The sequence below is a fragment of the Eublepharis macularius genome, chromosome 5 (assembly GCF_028583425.1).
Source record: "Eublepharis macularius isolate TG4126 chromosome 5, MPM_Emac_v1.0, whole genome shotgun sequence".
Classification (NCBI taxonomy): Eukaryota; Metazoa; Chordata; class Lepidosauria; order Squamata; family Eublepharidae; genus Eublepharis; species Eublepharis macularius.
In genome coordinates, this window is record NC_072794.1 from 156,731,217 (window position 1) to 156,753,210 (window position 21,994).

Here is a 21,994-nt window from a genome sequence, read left to right on the forward strand (position 1 = left end):
CCTCCTAAATTCTTTCAAAACGAAGGAATTTGAAGGCAATTTCAAATTTTCTTTGTTATTTCCTCTCTGTTTCTAAAGGGGCAAGATTCGGGACCAACTGCACCTTAAAGACTAACTGGATTTCCAAAGGGGCTGCTGAGACCTTGGAAATCTCATACCCTGGCAGTGCAATCCTAAGAAGAGTTATGCCAGTCTAGGGCTATTTAAATCAATGGTCTTAGACTGCTGTAACTTTGTTTAGGATTGCACTGTTGGTCTTAAGGTGTTGCTGGATCCAAATCTTGCTCTTCTACTGCAGACCCACACGGCCGCTCGCCTGAAACTCTTTCTAAAAATCATTTTACGTACGTCTAAGTAACGACTCAAATCCAGGACTTTACAGCCTTACTGTAAAGTTTCTCTCCAAAAAATTATGTGCGCAAGGATTGCTGTTCAGAAAAGACGTACAAATTGGAAGGGGGGAAAATATACTGTTCCAAACTCGAGCCAATTACAAAGAAAAAAAGAGAAAAAACCCAACCCACCCAAACCCTGGGCGTGGCAAGAAGGAAGGAGCAGGCGATCAAACGTGTTGAGCCGCCGCCTGGCGCTTTCTTTCCCTGTGGGTGTTCGAAAAGGGCGCCTCAAGTCAGTTAACTCCTGACGTTTGGGTATCATGTGAATGGTTCCGTTCCCATGGTTCAGTGTGAGCTGCTTGCCCCACCCCAATCCCTCCAGATCTCAATATTAAAAAAAAAATTAATAATAATAAACCGAGGAAGAAATGCAAGCGGGTGAAGGCAACCTTCAATAGGGGAAGAAAGCGACTTCGAATAGGAGAGGGGTGGGTTTGGATTCTTGGGGGGGGAGGGAGGGCTGTTTTTGTTTTGGGAGAGGGCGGTGATCCCCAGCCCTCCTCCTCCTTCCTCTTCTCCCGTTCTGTCTCTCCCCTCCCTCCTCCCTTTTACCCCTTTGCTCCCTGGAGAAGCCAAAGAAGATTGCAGCCGCCTGGAAACCGAATGTGAACAAGCAAGCAAGCAAGCAGCGAAGGAAAGCGAGAGGAGGAAGAGGAGGAGGAGGAGGAAGGGGGGGAGAGAAGGGGGCCTTGGATTAGAGCAACCACCATTAGGGCAGAGGAAGAAGCGACAACAAGCCGCCGCAGAATACCGAGCGAAGGAGGAAAATCCACCGAGCCCAGAAAGGAAAGAGGGGACTCGTTTTTCCGGCCAGGGTTGGCTTTGACCCTTTTGGGCAGTTCACCCTTTTTTGGAGAGGCGGTGTGCGCGCTGCAAGGCAGGCGGGGGGAGCAAGGAAGAGACATTTCTAGATCCTCCGAGCCCAGGATTTGGGGAGGTTTCTCTTGCTTTGGAGCCTTTGGGTTGGAAAAGAGGATTTTTTTTTAAAGCGGGGGAGAGAGAAGAAGGGGAATAAAGACGGAGAGACGTTTCTTGATCCCCCCCCCTCCACCACCACCGTCGGAAGGTGGCGTGGATATAAAAATACACATTTTTTTTTTTTGCAGGGAGGAAGAGGGAGACAGCTATTTTTTTAAAATCCTGCGGAGGTTTCCCCCCCCCTCCCCCTTTTTTGGTGGCTGCCAGCCCTCCCCACCCCAATCCTCCCCCCCACCCCTTTTTCTATTTTTTTTAATTTTTTTTAAAAAAGGATCTGCATTGTGAGATCTAGCCGAGGTGTGGGGGAGCGAGAGGAGGAGGTGGAGGCCCGGGGTTGAGCAGGAGCAAAGTCATCGCTCTTCTCTCCCCCCCCCCTTTCCCCACCCCCACCCCGTAGCAGGCTCCGGGCTCAGCTCTCTCCATGTCTTTAGGCAGCGGCGGCAGCTGGGAGTAAAAAAATAATTTTTTTACCCAAAGTGGGGGAGGGCAAACGAAGAAGAGAGGATCCCCCCTCTTTTTTGCAACAATCCCCGATTGCTTCCTGCTTCCCCCCTCCCTGTTCCTTTCCCTCCCCACCCACCCCAAGATGGGCTGTTTAGGGAACAGCAAGACTGAGGATCAGCGCAACGAAGAGAAGGCGCAGCGGGAGGCCAACAAGAAAATCGAGAAGCAGCTGCAAAAGGACAAGCAGGTCTATAGGGCCACGCACCGGCTCCTCTTGCTGGGTAAGGGGCAGGCGGGGGGTGGCGGCGGCGGCAAAATGGACGGCCCTTTCCTCTCCCTCCCCACCACCCTCGCCCTTTCCCCAGGCCAGGGTAACGGTGGGGTGGGTGGCGGGCATAACGGGGCCCGGTCGGCGGCTGGGCCCGAGGAGAGGTGGGGCCCTGTTCGCCCGCCCTGCCTTCGTTGCCTTCTCGCCCCGAAGGAAGAGGGTGTGGGGGGGGGGAGAAGGCGGCTAACGAAGAAGCAGAGGGGGGAAATGGGTCGAGGGGAGCCCTCTGTGGGGTAGGGGGGAGAGGGCGGCCCTCCTGGGGTTGTGGTGAGGGGAAAACGACCGTGGGGTGAGGGAGAAAGTAGGCCTCGGGCCCTCGTTCGGTTGACTGTGGAAATTTTGAGGGGGGGCGGTTACGATGACTTGTAGGGAGGACAGTAGAGGCGAAGCCTAGGGCAGAGGGGAGTACAGAGGACCGAGGAGGGGTGTATAGGGCCTGGCCCTGTCTGTTTCAAGCTCTCCCCACCCCCGACCCCCGAATTTTTGACAGGCCACGCTTGTTAATGGGCAAAGTACAAAAGAGGTTCCTTGGTGCAACCCCCCCCCCCCTCAGTGGCTATTAAAGTTCCTGTCACCTTCTCCTCCCTCCCCCCCCCCCCTATGGAATTACAGTGGGGTAGTTTGCCCTTTTCTCAGGAGTTTTATTTTTCATTTTTGACACACAACCCTGTTCCATGGACGAAATGCCAAAGAAGTTGCTTGGTGCAAAAAAATCAGAAAGCAACTCTCTCCCCCCCCCCCCTCATTGGGTGTTAAAGTTCCTGTCACCTTCCCCGGCAGTATGGACTTATAGTGTATAGTGGGGTAATTTGCCGTTTTTCCAGGAATTTTATTGTTCATTTTTGACAGACAAAGTGCAAAAGAGGTTGCTTGGTGCAAAAAAAAAAAAAAGGAGGGGACTCCAGTGGGTATTAAAGTTATTCCCCCCCCCCTTCTATGGAATTATGGCAAAGTAGTTTATCTTGTTCTCATGAATTTTATTTTTTGTTTTTATTTTGTCAGACAACCCTTTCCCATGTACAAAGTGCAAAAGAGGTTGTTTGGTGCAAAAAAAAAAAAGCAACCCCCCCCCCCCCACCTCTCAGCGGGTATTAAAGTTACTGGCACCTTCTCTCCCCACCCCCCAGTATGGAATTATTGTGAGGTGGTTTGTCCTGTTCTCAGGAATTTTTTTTTCTTTCCCCCTCCCTAGTTTTTTCAGTTCACCCTCCCCAGAATACCTTTGTCAACATATATAAAAGGTTGTTTTTCTTCCCTTCCCCCCCCCCCAGGTTAATCTGCATGGAAAACTAGTAAAAGGACTTTGCAGAGCTTACTCTCCTTACTACTGTCACCTTTCTATCCCCCCCCCCCAATCCCAGTAGGGAATTACAGAAGGGAAGTTGGCCCTGTCCTTAGGAATTTTATTTTTTATTTTAAGGCTGCAGATAACCTCTAACAGTTTGGCCTCTTCAGTTCCCCCTCCCCAGAAGACCTTGGTTAACACATATAAAAGGTTGCTTCTCTTCTGCTCCCCTCCCCAATTAATCTGTAGAAAACGAATAAAAGGAAGATTTGAGTCCAGTGGCACCTTAGAGACCGACAAGATTTTTAGAGTGTAAGCTTCCGAGAGTCAGAGATCCCTTCTTCAGACACAAGAGTAAAAGGAGTTTGTAGAGCCCGTCCCTCTTGTCAGATTATTCTGGCACTGCTGTATGGGTGAGGGGATACCATCCCTTTCAAAGGGAAGAAATAAGTTGAAGGGAAACTAGCTGTAGCGTAAGGAATGTATTTTCAGGGCCTGTATTAATAAGTGGATGGGGGGGCAGTCAAATGAGGAGTTCAGCAGAAGTGTTTGCTGCCTGCAGGTATTTGATGGGGGCTGGCGTACATACGGTCTGGGGTGGGAGGTGTTGAGGAGCTAGGGGACCCCCCCTTTTTTTTTTGCTCCCCTTTGACAATGGAACACCAAACACTTCAGTCATTGCAGGAAGTGTGTCAGGGTTTTGCTGTGCAGTAGTAAATTGGAGGGGATAATGGAGCATATTCTTGATAAATTGATGAGACAGCGCTTAGAGGGAAAGGGGATTGAAGCAGGAAGAAAAGGAGGCATCTGAAGAAAGTGGAAGAAAAGGCTTATTTTTAATGCTGTGATAGATTTTTGCATTCTTCCTTGTGTCATTTTTATGGTCGTTACTGTTGGCAAAATAGGGCTTGGGGGAATGAGTATTTCCGGGCACTGGGCTGCATTTAGCTCCGTATAGATTTTAATATCAAATGATGGCGTATTTGGTTGGTGTATTTTCAGCAAATGTAGACACTACTTGCTAAAAGCGTACCTGAAGATGCCAAGCTAACAAAATGAAATAAAAAAGCATGTTCTGTTTTCTGAAATTAAATGTGCAAGATGTCTGATGGCACTAGAGATAATTGCTTATGAAAGTACTAAGGATCTTGGAGAAGGGGAGAAGCTGGGCTTTCTCTGACATATTATTTTTGGTACTGGTTAGAATGGGGGGAAATGAGCTTTGAAAGCCTCTAGGACGTGCTGTGGGAATACTGGGCCAAGATTGTTTAAATTAATGTTTTGGAGAAGGGTATAGTCTAGCACTGAAACAGTATATACCACCATTTCCTGCATTAAAGGGTTTATAAAGGACCAAATAGAAAATCCTTTTAAGCCTGATTTGGGGAACATTGTCTGACTTAAATGACTTAGTGAAGTGCTATGAAAGTATCACAAAGGCTGCGATCATAAGTATGCGTACTTGGAAATGTTCCATTTAAATTAGCTTGGTTCACATCCATGCAACTGTGTTTAAGACTCGGATGTAAATTAGTATACCAGTTTAAATATCTGAAACAGAAGCTTGGAGGCATTTATATGTATTCCTTGAGCATTGTTTGTTAGAAAAACTTTTCAGAAAATGTGCCGGCTCTTCATAATTAAAATATGGCTTCCTTTTGTGTCTGTAAATACTACTGGTCCAGATGTGGTGGTTTAAAGCTATAGTTATATGCAATACCTAAGATGCACAGTTTAATGGCGAGAAATGTGTCCTCTTTGAATTTTATAGTACTTTACAGTAATAAAAGGCACAAGTGCACCACATTAATAATACTGCTGCATGTTGTGAACACATTAGGAAAAATGAAATAGAACACCCTTCATCTAATATGCTTGTTCAGAAGACTATATACAGCTTCGGAGCGCTGGTTCAAAGAATCATTGATTGACATACCAGAGACAAATACTCTGTGCCTTGTATTTATATGAAAATGGAAATATAAGAGGGGAAAAAATTCTTTCTCTTGTAGACATTAGCAATTTCAGACTGAGGTTTGAGAACTATTTCTGAATAGATTGTTGAGGCTCCTTCTCTCCTGTTGTAGGATATCATGATACAACTGGGTGTGGGTGTGGGAGATACTTTTGCTTTTGACCAGCTCTCTCATTGCTTGATGGGATGGATTTTTTATTATTATTATAATTATTATTTACATATTACTGCTCTGTCACTGGTGAATACTTTATGCAATTACTCGTCTGCACTAGAGCGATTCTGCTGATCCTGTTTTTCACCAATACTTACAGGGGGCTAGGGGTGAGGATTTTATATTTTGGTGGTGTTAAGAGGCTGGCTTCAGAAGGGGTTGACAGTACTGGTGTATTGCATGAACAGGGATTGGATAGTTGTGCAGATGAAGAGGACTAAAGGAGAGAGATCCGCTGCAAAAACGTATTTTGACATACAGCTGCTAATATTTCGTTTTGTGTTTGAGACTCAAAATGGAGGCTTAGTCTGTCTGTGAGTGTTGGGGAAAGCCTGACTTCAGAGAAACATGAATGCTTTCTTAAATCTTGTCCTGTTTGGGTCTCAGTAATGCCTTTTTTTCTGTGTTAGTTGTTTAGGAAGATAAACTGTCAGAAGATGCTAAAGCAATATCTGTATCACCAGGGCAGGGTTTATATTCCTGCAAAAGAAGAAGAAAAGTCAGCTTTTTGTACAGAAATAGAGAAAAATCACTGGCTGCTGGAGTGCTTGAAAGTCAGGTTTTGTGGCTCAAGCCCTACATCGTGCAGACTGAGTGGGTGCAGCATGCCGACTGGCTGGCGAGAAAAGGGACTTTCTTGTTGAGTCGAGTGGGAGAAAGGGGAAAGGGTTGCTTGTAGGAAGCAGAACGAAGGATGGTTTTCTCATAGAGTGAGCAAGATGCCGTTTTCAAAAGGCAGGCTGACATGCTTTGGAAGGGTATACGTGTGGGGGTGTAGAGCATGTGGGGGTGGGGGAAAGCTGCCTTCACAAGACCGATGGAGGTAGAGAGCCGAAGGAGGCTGTAATGCCACACTCCAGTGGAATGGTGGAAGGGGCGTCTGTTTTCAGACAACAATGACTTGTGCCCTCAGCTTCAACATGTGTAACGGAGTTGCGGGGTGATTAAAAATATGAAGGTTTTACAGACACAACTGGCAAGCGCTTTTGCTGAATATGAACTGCAGAGGCTCTTTAACTTGCCTCTCCTCTTTGAAATGGTGATCATTTGAGCCATCCTCAGACCTTCCTTTCTCCTCTCTTGCCCCTGCCTCAGTCTCCTGTTCTGCTTGTTTTGATATAGATCCTGGGGGGAAAAATGGATAGTGAAATATTCCTGGCTTCAGCTCTGACACATGACTTCAGCTGGACATTTATTTTTAGCTATGGCTGCAGTTTCCAGTGGCAATTACTACTTTTTTTTTCCTTTCAGTTTTCAATCTTGTGGTGAGTAACTCGGGTTCCTGGATTCTGCCTCTTGAATAGAAGCAACTTATGTGCCCCCTGGATCTCCCCCTCTTCCTTCTGAAACTGATTTATTTTCATTTTCTAGGTGCTGGGGAATCTGGTAAAAGCACAATTGTCAAGCAGATGCGGATCTTGCATGTGAACGGATTTAATGCAGAGTAAGTGCGTTTTGTATTCTTACTGTATTATTTGAAGCGTTTGTCCGCCATTAATTTTATTTCTTAACCTGTTATGTTAATTGTATGAGTTCTAGAGAAATTGGATATGCCCACTTGGGTAGGATTTATTGACCTTTTTTTGGGGTAGCATTTTGTTTCACCTGACTTATGGGTATTTGACTTCACCAATATGGGAGGGAGACTGTTATTTGTTGATCGCATCAGAACTTCGCGTGTCATGCTAGATGAAGATGGACGTTCTTACTGCAGTTTCTCCTACAATATGGCTGACACGTAACTTCTGCTGTAGCTCATTTGATTTGTGCTGCTCTCAGTGTTTTGTCATGCGAAAGGGTGAAACGCAAACAACAAGCGCTTTACGAGAGTATGATGTTTTGCACCACTGAGGGGGCTTGTATGATTCCTGTTTGGATTTTCTTCAGTACAGATAAACGTTACTTTTAAAAGGCTTTCATTTCATTCTGTTCCACTTTTTGCCACGTTTGATGGGCAAAGTATGTTGGAGACTTACCTTGTTAGTTTGGATTACAATGTCACACAAATACAATTTGTAACAACTTGGCTACATCTTTAAGTAACTGGAAGTTTCTTTTTTTTTTATGGTGTTTAAACAAAAGTTTGACTGGAATGAGACTCTGAACGAGTTTTTCCCCCTGTCTGTTTTTAAGCCAAGCTTATTGGGTTGCATACGGTCACTCCACTCAACTGAGAGCATCGCGCTCTGTCAGCACAAGGTGTGTTCTTCCCATGGAGAAGTCTCTTGCATTGGCGAAACATGATTTCTGCCAGTGAAATGCACCACCCTTGGCTGAGTGGCAGGATACTGTCCCTTCAACATAAGATGCTAACAAAAATTACTTAATGTTTCAGTTGACGTTTTTTATCTTAGAGAGGCGCAACATCACATCTTAATGTTCAGTAGCTTTAATCCTTGGAATTTCAAAACAAAATAATTCCTTTTTTTTGTCAGAAGATTACTTCCTTATCACTTAATTTATATAATTATACCCCATATCCCTTTTTTGTAACACTTCTGAGCTTGTTCAATGCATTCAAGAGTGTTTTGCCTTACGTCTCTTGAATTAAAAACTGCTACATAGCAAGACTGGATGGATGAATACTTGTCAGAGATGCTTTAGGCTGATCCTGCACTGGGCAGGGGGTTGGACTAGATGGTCTGTATGGCCCCTTCCAACTCTATGATTCTAAGACATCTGAAAGGGGGAGAGTTGCAAAAGCAGCTTGTTTTATGTTTGGGGGGGGGGCATGTACATTGAACAGATTTTTTTTTTTAAAGCCCACAGATTGATCGTTGGCTCCTGGGTGTTTCAGTGACAGGTTTGGGTCACAGTCTGGTTTTTTCCCCCTTCTGCACCTAAATAAAACATCATGGTTAAGAAGTTAGCCCTTTTTAGGCTCTGTGGGTGTCACAGTACCTATAACAGTAGTGAGTGCCTAGTAGCAAGATGGTAGTAGCAGCAGTATAATTTAGATCCAGTTGGCAGGAGTATAACTTAGATCCAATTTGGTAATGATGTTAGAAGCGTTAAAGGGTTGTTTGTCTTACTATATTTTTATCTTGCCTGATATCTGTGGATGGCATATGAGGTTCTATTTTTCCCCTTCCATTTTATCCTTGCGGGAACCCTGTGAGGTAGGCAAGCATAAGAAAGTATGACTGGCATAAGACAACTCAGTCATTTCATGAATGACTGGCAGCTTGAACCCATGTTTTCCCAGCCCTAGTCCAAGACTACACCACACTGGCTTACAATACATACAGTAATATATTTGTTTTTTTCTAAAAATGAGAGTTGCGGTATGTGTTTTTTGTAACCAAACATTGATTTAATCACTTCATATGGTTCCTACTTCAGAAGAAAAATGAACTTTAGAAGAAAAACGAGCCTTTCGCGGGGAGGACGGAATAGAAATCCAAAGAAAATAAATAAAAATAAAATACTGTGTGACCATTGATCAGGAGGGACCACTTTAGATCCATATGATCCACTTTAGATCCATGTGATTTGTAGCTTTTTCTTTTTGGTAGTATGATTGTTTCCTTAAAGAATTTGTTCAGTTCTTTGTCTTTTACCTGAAACGAGTTTGGAATAATACACGAGTTTGGAATAATACCCATTATAGGAGTTCACATTTGGAAACCATTGTGCTTGCAGTTTTAGCAAAGATCATTTTTCCTAGCCACATACATTCACTTGGATCTGTACATCCTTATCTGTTGGGTGCCTGCCTGGTGTGTTCTGCTGATGCAGGACACTCTTGTGTCAGTGGATGAACGTCTTGTCAGTGGGATGGAATACACAGAACATAATCCACTGCCCTCACACAAAATGTGTTTTGTCCCATTGCAATGAGATGTTGCTATTTTGAGATTCAAGTTCTCATTTATACTAACAAATTGTGAAGAATTTAGTTTTCCAATTAAGCAACAAGTTTAGAAGTTAACAGCACTGAAGTAGATTTGGTTAAAAGGTTACCTGTGCCAGTTGCAACACTTTCTTTCATACTTCTAAAATCTCTCTAGATAATGTTTTCAAAGCACCTTTGAAAAAATGTAGAGAGGAACATCCTTTGAAAAAATTAAATGTTTTACTATTGGTGGCATATTGTTAGGAAAGAACCATACTTTTTTTTTCAATAGAAATACAGCTGGTATAGCCTAGTAGCTCAAGTTGTGAGCTGCAAGCCAAGAATTCCCCAGCTTGCATCCTTCGTTGGCCATCAGTCTGCAATATGAGTATAAGATTATATGGCTGTACTCTGTCTGTGCAGGGCTCTAAACCAGGGGTGGGCAAATTGTGGCCCGCGGGCCACATGCGGCCCGCTACAGAGTTTTTTGTGGCCCGCCAAGACAGTCAGAAAAATCCACCTTGAACCGAGATTTCCTTCCTGTGCGCGACCGAAGATTCGTCTCGTATTTTCCACTAGGACGGCTACGTCAATACGCATGCGCAGTGTAGATACGCACTTTTCTGGTTGATCTGGTTAATTTCAATTTTGTCTTTGCAACAGTAAAACAGTAAATAAATTGAATAAAACTACCAGTATTTTATTTAATTTATATTTATTGATTTTTATGATACAATTTATACCATTTCTGAAATGCAAAGTTAACTAATGAATGCAGTCATTTTAAAAGGTGTGGCCCTCCGCTAACCTCCACTCCCACAGAGTGGCCCCCGAGCCAAAACAATTGCCCACCCCTGCTCTAAACTCATGCAATGTCAAATGATACAATATATTACTTATATACATTGGCCACACTATAACATTTAATTATGTGTGCTTAAGACCCATTTAAATGGACAGTGTATCAAAAGCATGTGTATGCTTAGTTTGGAGGCTTAGATTATGGAATACTGCGCATACATTGTATAAGGTTTTGAGAGTCAAGGCTTTCTTCATCTGATACAAATAAGAATGAAGGTCCATAATCCCTTATATCCAGGTCAGAAGGTGGCAAGTGTATTACCAAGGAAGATCAGTTGGAGTCAAGAGTTGAATTTTGTTCTGCTAATACAGACTAACATGGCTTCCCACCTGAAACTGTGCTTACATTGGTTGACTTGTTAAATGGTAAATCTGTTGAGGTGGGACTGAGTTGTCCTTTAACTGTTCCTAATTCTTTGTAGGTGCTAGTAAAATGGCCTTCAGTATGATGATACCTTAGGGGGCATATAAATGGCAAGTACCCCTGGGAAATCCAGTGGTGTCTGAAGGATCAGAGGAGGAGCTCAGTCATGGGAGTAGGTGGAAGGTTTTTGCCTTCATCTGAATATTATCCACTAGAAGAATTTTACTTTTGCTCATGGGAATGAATAGTAACTGTGTATGGGCAAAAATAATGTACGCATCAGTACTATTGTGGTGGGAACTAAACTTAGTTCTGGGCTCCTAATGACTCAGATGATCCCATCTGATGAGCATCAAGCTTGCCTCCACATGAGTGGCCCTTTTCCTTCTTGGTCCATCCTTGTCAATCAATCACACTTGGTTGTGGCAAGAGTTGAAACACTTTGGAAACAAGCTGTTATGGGGCTTGACATATCCCAGGTTCCCATGGCACCTAGACATTTCATCATGGCTCTTTGTATTTTACTTCAGTACCTTTCAGCAGTTCTCAGTGGACTCCATGGACTGGCTGAATGAATTAACTATTAATTACCAAATTGTTTAATGGTTATGTTACACGATTCGTGGTTAATTCCATCTTTATAATAAGGCATTAGTACTTTATGTATAGGTCTGCATAGGAAGACTGGGTGTATTGATTTACATTGACTGGCATTTTGTATATGAAATAATAAAATAGTTTTGTAATTAGTGTTAAGGACTTTATTCATTAGGACGTCACGATTTCTCCTCTTGTTATTGTTCCTTGTGACTCTCCGGTTTTGTTTAAGTATGTGGCAGCTGTGGCCAGGAATGTTTTTTGCCACCTTTGACTTGTTAGCTATCTGTGGCCTTTTCTGGGCAGAGAAGATCTGGCCACTGGGGTGCATGCCCTGGTTGTATCTAGATTCAGTGACTGCCATGCACTTTACACAGGGTTGCTCTTGAAAGGTGCTTGGAAGCTCAGTTGGTGCAGAATGCCTCAGCCAGGTTGTTGAATGGAAAAGGTCATGGGGACTGTTTCCAGTTTTTGCCCATCTTCACTGGCTCCCAATCTGTTCCTTGGCACAATTCATTATGCTGATGTTGACCTTTAAAACCCTTACATGGTGAGAGATAGGCATATAGAAAGGACCACCTACTCTGTTATGAACCTGTCTGGCCACTATGGTATTCTTTGGAGGCTCTGCTTCTGGTGCTCCTGCTTTCTGAGATTAGGCAAGTGACAACCCAGGAGAGGGCCTTCTCGGTCGTGGTACTGAAACTCTGGAACTCTCAGAGAGAGTTCTTTTGCAGTCTTCTAGCAGCAGTAGGCTTTTGAGAGGCAAACTGTCAGTGATTCTTCCCTTTGCCTGCCACTACACAGAGCAGCGGTGGGAGAAAAATAAAGGATAAATCCAGCGTAGTCACAAGTACATTCTAAAAATGACAGTAGGTAGCTCTAGGAATCACTGGAAACTCTGTGGTAAAAACATAGAGTTTTACCATACCATTGCAGTGATTCTTAGAGCTACCCACTGTCACTTCCTGGTTGCAGCCAGAAGTGATGTAGTGATGTCACTGATACCACATGCCTGCCTTACTCTCACCCTGCTACTGGGTCTAAACTTTGCTCTTCTACTGCAGACCAACACGGCTACCCACCTGAAACTATAATGGCTGCAATATTCAGTTAAATGGAGCTTTTAAAAGCAATAATAGAATGATGAGAAATTAGGGAGATGTTAAGTTAGGGTTAGTGGGTAGTTTTTTTTGCTGTGGTACAACATTCTCATCATAGCTTGAATGAAATTATAATAAACTGAAGTGTTTAGGATTAGAATAATTAGAAAATACAGTCATTAAAATTCAAAAACAATGAAGGCTAAAAAATGCGCCTGATACTTAAATTTTTGAACTGGCTCGCAGACCCAAAGAAAATTTGACAAGGGCACAGCTCTTATGTAAATATAGATTGTGAGGCTTAGAACAAAATAAGTACCTTATCCCAGAATGCATATTTTTTGTTTCCTTGAAGTGGTAAGGGAAGAAATTTAAGCAAGACCCTCATTTAAAAACCTATTGATGTGGAGACACACTAATAAATGGAGAAAGTCTAGCAGTTTTGTATTCTTAATATTCCATGAATCTCTCAGGTAATTGTTTCTTGCTACAGTATTGGGTTAGAATATTCTGTATATTATATGTATGTTGCCATCAAGATGCGTATTTGTAGAGCTGCAGTTACTCTCAATCGTTGGGTCTTAGCCGGCTGTTTTAAACGTAGCCAATTATAGCAGATCATAAAAGATTGGCACTTCAAGGTCAGCAAACCTCAGTTCATTAGCTGATATAAGAGGGAGAGGAGTGGAAACTTTTTTTAAAAAAATTAAGAGTTACAGTCCACGCTGCGATAGAAACTCTTGTGGGTGTTAAATCTTTATTGGAGGAGAAAATGGATACTGAGATAATATAGATTGTGAACCACACTTGGAAAGAAGTGCAGAAATTTACTAGTGCACCTGCCAACAAGTGTCCTTGTCTGTGGGGGTGGGGTGGGGGGAAGGTGTATTGTGGATGTCTGTATTGTTAGATAGGGTAAAGAGGTGGTGGGAGTGGCAGCAACAAGCCATATACCGTACTGCTTGACCTCTGGACTTTTTCAAAGGAAAATTGCCCTTCCAAATCTGGAACAGTGAGGAATGATTTCTTCCAGAGAAACCTTTTTAACACTCTTGGCATCCCGGGGGTGTGCATAGACAATAAATTTCACTTCTATTAAGCCCATATTCCAGTTAAACCAGGATTCCAGGAAATTATTTTTTAACAGTCTAAAGACTTTGCTTTGCTCAGTTAGGCAAGAGTGCCCACAACTGGGGGAGAGGAAAACATTAACTGAAAAATAAAGAGCAACACAATTATGCAGTTTATATATACTCAGTGCGATGCAAAGATCCCACCCTCTGGACCTGTTTCTTCTTCGTTCTTACCTTGGAGCTTGCCCCGTCTCAAGATACGTGGCATTTGGCTGTTGAGGGAAGGAGATGGGGACAGACAGAACCACAAGCCAAGCTGAGGATTTAACAAGAAGTATGTTTTAGAGCCTCAGACATTGACTAAGGAAATAAATAAGGAATAATGGGGTCTGTTGCTTATCTAGAAGGGATTATTATGTCTTCTGGTTCCTTGTGAAGAAACTTGGGCTTTAGGCGAAGCTCAAGGAAAACTGGGCAGCAGCCACTAAACCTGGTATGCTAATAATATCATTAAAAGGTTGTCTGTGTTTCCTGGTAGATCATAAAGGAGCATACAAGATAAGAAAGTCTGTTAGGTTTTTGAGGTCTCAGATTAGTTGCTTCTACCAAGGAAAATACAATTTCCCACATGAGGTAGTGTTTATGTGGCTTCCCAGCTGCAGATACAGCGCAGTGACAACTGAGCTTCTGTGTAGCAAGTTTCCCCACATTTTCTTTGCCCCAGTCCCACCATAGCATCTCTTCCCCCCTCCCAGTGACATATCTGGTCTGTCAGGGTCTCTGAATTCCTGATTTTCATTTTAAAAATAGTCTTTCTCTAGCATTTGTCATTGTAGAGGGATAAAGGGAAAGGTATATCTCCATAATGGAAGGGGCTAGAGACTTTGAGTCTCTCTACATGAGACCTCTTACACTAGGATGCTCAAGTGTAGGAGGTGCAAAGTTAGCTGGGAAGTGTAGTTTAAAAAGACAGAGCCAAAGGTGTTGTCACTTTCACCTCGCTGCAGGAGGGTTTAAAGAGACAGAACTGGCAGAGATCCCTTTTTAGAGGGTTTGTAAATTTCATCTTCAACCTTTGGGGAGGTGAAATTGACAGCCTTAGGGGAGGGAAGATGAAATTTACATACCCTCTGTCTTTTTAAACTACCCTCCTATAGAAAGGTGAAATTGACAAAGCATTCTGCTCTTTAAACTATGCTTCCTGGCTAACATTGCATCTCCCTACACTTGAACATCCTCATGTTAAGAGGTCTCGTGTAGAGAGACTCTTATTTCAATAAAGCTGGGAATTCAGAGAACCTGATAGACAAATCACTATAATGTTGTATCAACTGCTGATTTTTTTTTCAAAAAAGCTCTCTAGTAGCAGAAGGGGTAGATGGCCTCTATGGAAGACTGGGGCAAAACAAATGGTGTCGATGTGGGTGGGATTAGGAAAATCCGGAGTTTCTCAGCTGCAGTGTTGTGTGGGTGGGGATTCACTCCCCAGTAGCATCCAGGGTGGGTGAAACAACACATAAGTGATCCTGGGTTTTACACAATTTACTAAAGCACTTGAGCTGCTCAGTTAGACTGCTTGATTTAAATTTTTGTGTAAAGCAGCTTACCTGGATTGTGGATTGCATCTTACTCCAAATCGAGCAGCGATGGGAACTCTGAGCATCGGAGTCTAATGTATATGGCAACAATAATAAAATAAGTTGCTGAAGCATTTGTTTCGGTGCCAGACATTTTGAAAGCCTAAATTAATACCATCTTCATAACCAGCGTGTACTATGGCAGTAATCATGCAAGCTACAGCACCCTATTACTGCAGCAAGCTTCATCATAGGTTTGTAGGGTGGCCCTTAAGGGTTGTTTATGCTCTGATGATATCCTGCATAAAATTACGAAAAGGCTGTGGAGTTTACAGCACATAAAAAAGCTGGGAGGTTTGTGCCTTTGCTGCCTCTGCATGTGTTTTTGCTAGACTAACATGGTGCCGCTCTGTTCTAGTGCAGAAAAATTCATGTGACCCTTCTCTCTGATTTTTGCTATTTATGGAAGTGTTCTTTGCTGTTTATCCCCCAAAGCACAATCAAAATAAGAGGCAATTTTTTTTTTATAGAGAAGGGGTACATCCTGGAGCTCTCTTCTTAGTCCGGGAACAAAGTTTGGGCAACTACTTCTTCTGTTGCTGCTGCTTTGATGGATGGGTTGGGTCTAGGGATTTGAAATATCATTTGTTGATTCTTGAGAAAACTGAGTAATTCTTCTCTGCTTCAGTTTGACTCTTGTGCATTTACTATAACTATAATACTTGAAACCTTCTACATTTTTTCCAATAAATGTTTCTAAAGCTATACTTGAACAAACTGCTTTCAGGGTTATACTTGAAACATCTCAGAAATAGACAGTTCATGTCCTATTATAATTTCAGCTAGCAAGGTGTGTAAAGAGGCAGTTGCTAAGTTTTTAATGTCTTGTCAAACCGTTGATCATACAAGTACAATTAGAATATCTGAAACTTTGTACACTGGGTTCTCAAACCACATAAGTACACCATTGTGGTTCTCCTTCCAACTGTCTTGTTGCCCTACAATTCTTGGCAATCTGCAGACCTGTGTGGCCATCTTCTACTGCCCCTCCCCCCCACCCAGGCATAGTGTCAGAACCACTGGAATTTCTAGGCATTTTTTTAAAAAACTGTGTTGAGACCAACCTTTGGAAGAAATTATGAGCACTATATAAGAATACGAATGCCTTCTGCCTGTGTAGTTCGAAGGGGATAAAGTGGAATCAAGCTTCACATAATATTGCCGCATGTATGTTCTCTGCTTACAGCTGTGGTATGATGGAAGCAGTGGTTGTTGCACCACATGTCTTCTGATTTGTGTAAGGGTCATGGCACCTTCGTAGGACTGCAGACTTACTAGAAGAGATAAGAAAAATAATTTCATCTAGGGCAGTGTACTTCACTTGGTATAAGGCAGGATGCTGGTGTCCCAGGGAGTAAATTGGAAAGAAATGACTTAAAATTAAATAGCTCCTTGTTGGTACATCTTTTACCATCCAGAGACATGCAGCTTCACAGTGTATCAGTCATTATAAAACTTCCCTTGGCAGTGGGGAGGAGAAAGGTTCATGGATATTTAAGTTTCATAGACAATAGGGACAGGAAATGGTAACCATGGGAAAAGGGGGAAAGATGAATGCTAGCCACTAAAGCCAAGATGTGTGGGTTAGGCAGTCTTTCTCTCTTACCTACTTGCATAGACATTTGTAGCTTTAAAAAAAAGTGTGTGATCTTGATAACATTTGATATGAACAAATGGATCCTGACAACCATGTACGAAAAGGTCAACAGGATGCAAGTGCTCAGACTGACTGAGCCCCATGTTGGCCATTCATGTGACCATTTGCCCCTCACAAAAGCAAAATTGGAAGCCATCCCAACAGGCTGAAGGAGAAAGACAGGCCTTGAGCTTTAATGGCTGACACATACCTTCCCCCTTCTTTGCTGTTTGCCACTTCCTGTTGCTGTTGTTTTAGTAACTTGAATATTCACAACCGTGCCTTCCCCTTTGCCAAGGGCAGTTTTACAAGGACTGATAAACTGTGCATAAGTTTAAGATGCACACCAGAGGAAACTAACATCAGAAAGGGCCTAAGCATAACCAGTGTGCCTTTCCAGTAACAATGAGAACTAGAAATCTTATTTTTTCAAAAAAAAAGTTTGAGACAAGAAAGCCAACTGAGCTTCCAAAGTGCCAAATCTTCTTCCGGATTCTTTGGTGATGAAATGGCACTCTGTAACTCAAATTTGAATTAGTCTTTGCACTATATTTAACTTCTGTAAGCCTACAATGAAGTACTTGTTATTAATTTAATTCAGTAGGTTTGGCTCTAATTTCTAGTTAGAAGATGACGGCGGGGAGGAAGGCTGACATCAGTCTTGCATGGTTCAGTGGGGGGGAGGTAAGAATTGCTGTTGTCTACCTGTGTCTCTTAAGGAAATCTAACTAGGCGTTCTTGCTCTGTAAAGTTAACAGTGACAGCATAACTAATACGTGTGCTAAGAACCACATACCTTGCTGCAACAGCATAAGGTCTGGAGTAGACATGGGCACGAACCAAAAAAACCCCTGAACCACGTGATTTGTGGTTCAGTTCGGGAATTGGTTCGTGGTTTGTGGTTCATGGCATTTCAACTGCCCCGCACCGGCTGCTGAAACCGGTGCGGGGCGTTTGAAACAGACAGACCCAGAAGAATGGGGCTGTCAGTTTCACAACCCCACACTGGTTTCAGCCTATTGGCTGAACCCAGCGTGGAGTATGTGAAACTGACAGCCCCTTTCTCATGCTGCCCGGGATGTCAGTTTCACAGACACCACGCTGGAACCGGTGCGGGTCTGTAAAACTGACAGCTCTGGTTCCAGTGCGGTGTCTGTAAAATTGACAGCCCAGGCAGCAGGAAAAGAGGCAGTCAGTTTCACACATCCCACGGCTGAACCTTGTGCAGGGTCTGTGAAACAGTCAGCTCCTTTCTCCTGTTGCTCTGGCAGTAGGAGAGAAAGGCTGTCAGTTTCACAGACCCCACACTGGAACCAGTGGGGTGTCTGAAAGTGACAGTCCCTTTCTCCTGCTGCCCGGGCTGTCAGTTTTACAGACCCCCGCACCCGTTCCAGCACGGGCTGTGTGAAACTGACAGCCCAGGCAGCAGAAAAAGAGGCTGTCAGTTTCACAGACCGCCCTGTGCCAGTTTCAGCGCATCGGCCGCTCTGGCAGCAGGAGAAAGAGGCTGTCGGTTTCACAGACCCTGCACTGGTTCCAGAGCGGGGTCTGTGAAACTGACAGCCTCGTTATTCTACTGCCAGAGCGGCAGGAGAAAGGGGCTGTCAGTTTCTCCTGCTGCCTGGGCTGTCAGTTTTACAGACCGCACACCGGTTCTACCATGGGGTCTGTGAAACTGACAGCCCTTTTCTCCTGTTGCTTTGGCAGCAGGAGAACGAGGCTGTCAGTTTCACAGCCCCCGTGCTGGGTTCAGCCGGTGGATGTGGGGTCTGTGAAACTCCAAACCGGCCATGGAGTGGCTGAAAAAATTCGTTTATTCCATAAAAACGCGGTCCCACGGAATGCGTGTTTTGGTGCAAACGAACCAGCCATTCCGTACAGTATTTTGTTCCGTGGTTTGTTTCGTGCCCATCTCTAGCCTGGAGCAGCATTTGTGAGAATCCCAGTAAAGAGGCATTATGTATTCACTAATAATTCTGCTAGGGGACTATCATCTAACTTTTCTCCATCCTTACTGTAAGTCATCAGTGAGGTTACCATCCTAAGAATTGTGAATGAAACACGAAGCTTAATAACTGACAGGTTGATGGCGTTGCAGAGAATGGATTGAGGCCTGGTTGTCAACATAAGCAAAGTAAGCATAGTGGGCTGCTTAGGTACAAAAGGCTTAAATCTAACAGAAGCACTCCTGGTTCAAATTAGCCAGTCAATGAAAAGGAATATCCCACCCGGCAGAAAAACACTTAAAACTGTATCATCAATTCACGCCATTTAAAGTTCTCTTCTTTGTTTTATACCGCTGACTCGGTGTATGGGAACCCGAAGATTCCAAGCCTTGGGCCGTACACCGAGTCAGCTGTATAAAGCAGAAAGAACATCATTAAAAGATTTGGAAGATCAGTTTGATACTTACCTGGAGACTTTTCCTGGAGTCACCTCCCTGACGTTTTATGATTTTTGAACGTTAGGGGAGTGTGATATTATTTATGTAATGTATTAATAATACTGTATGAATTGTTATGAATTGTTTATTGTATGAATTATTGTGAATTGTATATGACAAATTAGCATCTGAGCACTTGGACACTAAATGGCATGAATTGATGATACAGTTATGTGTGTTTTTCTCCCGGGTGGGATATTCCTTTTCATTGATAGGTACAAAAGGCTAGCAGTAACATCAGAAGCTTGCAGAACGGCGCAAGTAATAGTGTTTTTTTCCTCAGCCTTAGGAACCCTGCTCCTAGTTCAGCTGGACTTGTTGCTCGTCCCACCCACTGCCCCACCCCGCTACCATGGCTGTGTATGATCAGGTGCCCTGTGACACAGACCTAGGAGAGGGAGGGAGGCAGCAAGGCAGAAACCGCATGCTTGTTTCTGTTTCAGCTCTTACTTGCTCTTTCTCCCATCCTTTCCCCATATTCTCCACTGTGAGAAGTCTGTCTTTTATTTTATATTTTGTTTCTCTGTGTTGAAAGTTGAAGGTAGGAAGTTGAAAAGGAGTCTGTTTATATTTTACAAATGGTGTGAGCTGTTCTGCAGGCTCCCATCAAAAAAGCTAGTTACAGGTCCAATAAATCTTGATTTTGCTTTTGAGTGCTAAAGTTTGAGGGGAGTGTGAATAAATTAAGAGAGACAGAATATTTTACATACCATGTAGTATAGCCTAGTAAGCTATATTGCTTGACAGTGCTGCAAACTACTAGAACATCACATTTTTGTAGGGATTCTCTCCCCCCCCCCCTTTCTGTTTTACAGCGCCTCTTTTTGCTGGTGTCCCTTGTCTTGCTTTCTCAAAGCATTCCAGTCTCTGTCTCGTTTTTGTTAATTTGTTTGGCCTTATGTTGAGCAGGAGAGCAATTTGCTCCAGAGAATTTGATAACCTCCAAGGAAGGAGATGTTAGGATGAGGGAAAGCTGGACAGGATTCTGTCAGTTGTCCGTCTTGTAGACAGTTGTCTTACTGAAACCTGAAATGACTTTTGTGAAACAGATTTGTCTTTCTACCCACCCAAGGTGAGTCTTGTTTTGTCAGTCTTGGGGGTTAGAGTGAACTTTGGAATGGAATAGTCAGGCTTGGTTTGCAGAGATGTATGTTTCTAGCTCATGTTCACTTATTTGCAGCTTAACCTGATGATTCATTCTCCATCACCAGGTTTATTGAATGATAGTTCATTGTTCATGAAAGAGTAAGTACACGTGTTAGCTCACACGTTTCATCCACATATTAGGCATGGAATCTTCCAGATAAAACTTTTAATTCAGTCCTCTCTCTTACAAGTCACACTTTTGTGTCTGGGTTTATTGCTCCTGATCCTGTAACCCGTTTCAGTTTTCAGAGATGGTCTCTTTTAAAATTATCTTTTAAATACGGCCGAAGCAAATAAAGGGGGCTAAGTATTCATGTTTATTTCAGATTTTACTAAAACTCTTTCTGTTCAGACTAGGACTCTCAATTGCTATCCTTAGGGTTATAACATTGGAAAGAAATTGTGTGAGTTAAAAGAGAGAGAAACAACAGTGTGTGACAGATCACTGTTGTGGGTTGTGCTCTTCTGCCAGCAGGACCAGGGCAATGGAATATTAACAGCAAGGAATGGAATGCCACAGAAGTGCCCCCCACTCATCTTCCAGAAGGTCAAAGTAGATGAAGTAAGCACCTTGTAGGGGGCAGGAGGTGGGGTGAAGGATGCTCAGTGGTATTCCACCTTTAGTACTAGGTATGTAGCTGTTTCCAGGATGCATGGATGCTTCTTCTTGGGGCTCATTCGGCTTTGGAGCCTCTTCACAACCATGTCTTATTTGCCACTTGCTTTCTCATTCACAAAAAGGGCCTGGCTAACCTGCCATTTGCTGCCCTGGGCTATTAGGTCTCCAAGGATTCCAGTTCCCAGAGATCGTTCCCTTTAAGTTACAGTAATGGGCTATAACAGCTATTCAAGGAAGAGATGTAAGGAGCTGGCATACCCACGTATTATTTTGCCTCTTGTGACCAAAAGCTGTGACATACTATTTTTGATTTATCAAAAAGAGTCCAGTAGCACCTTTAAGACTAACCAATTTTATTTTAGCATAAGCTTTCGAGAATCAAGTTCTCTTCGTCAGATGCATGATACAGAGACTGGATTCTCAACTAAGGGAGATTGGGCTGCTGTTTGGTGCGGAGCTGTTGGGTTTTGTTTGTTTTTGCTGAGTCAGCTGGTGACACACCTTTGCTGGTCTCCAGTGCACCCTTTCTCGTTCCAAAGGCCAAAAACGTCTTTTGTGCTTGCCTTATTTCTAATTCTAAGCTAATCCTGGACTATCCTTTGTGGATATATTACTCAGGAAGGTCAGACTTGAGAGATTGTAATGTTCAACAGTAAATTTTAAATACTTTTAAGAATATCTCAGTCACTCTAAACGTTTCTGTGTGTATCGCTCTGTGGTTTAAAAGTTACTGCATAGTTGAAAGGCTGTTGTTTTCACTGAAAAGCTGGTGGTGATTTTCTAGCTTAAGAATTTGCACTGTACAACACTTGCACGGTAAACAAGGCTGATGTATTCTTCTGGAAAACTCCACCTCTTCGTCTGTTTTGTGGAAAAGAAAAATTGCTTGTGTTGCTTGTTCACTTTACTTCCAGGAGGGTGTTTTCAGTTGCTGCTTTTTCCTCACCTCCTTTTTGTTCTAGTCAGGTTTTCTGACTTGAAAATCATTTTTTTTTTTCATAAAATCGTGCGTCTTAATAGAAGGCCAGACTGTTGACGTAGCTGTATTTTCTCTGGTGCTC

At 43.2% G+C, this 21,994-nt stretch overlaps 1 protein-coding gene across 3 annotated transcripts in view; it reads left to right on the forward strand.

Annotated features, from left to right (window-relative positions):
- The window catches only part of GNAS (GNAS complex locus), a 235,138-nt gene that overhangs the window by 97,476 nt on the left and 115,668 nt on the right, over positions 1–21,994 (forward strand). Inside the window, exons 1-2 of one of the 3 annotated variants that reach the window (XM_054979787.1) lie at positions 881–2,098; positions 6,991–7,063. In XM_054979787.1, coding sequence (XP_054835762.1) covers positions 1,960–2,098; positions 6,991–7,063 — 212 coding nt within the window. In that variant the 5' untranslated portion in view covers positions 881–1,959. Of the gene's footprint in view, positions 1–880; positions 2,099–6,990; positions 7,064–21,994 lie in introns of those variants that run through there. The other 2 variants (XM_054979788.1, XM_054979786.1) reach the window with 2 other exon arrangements.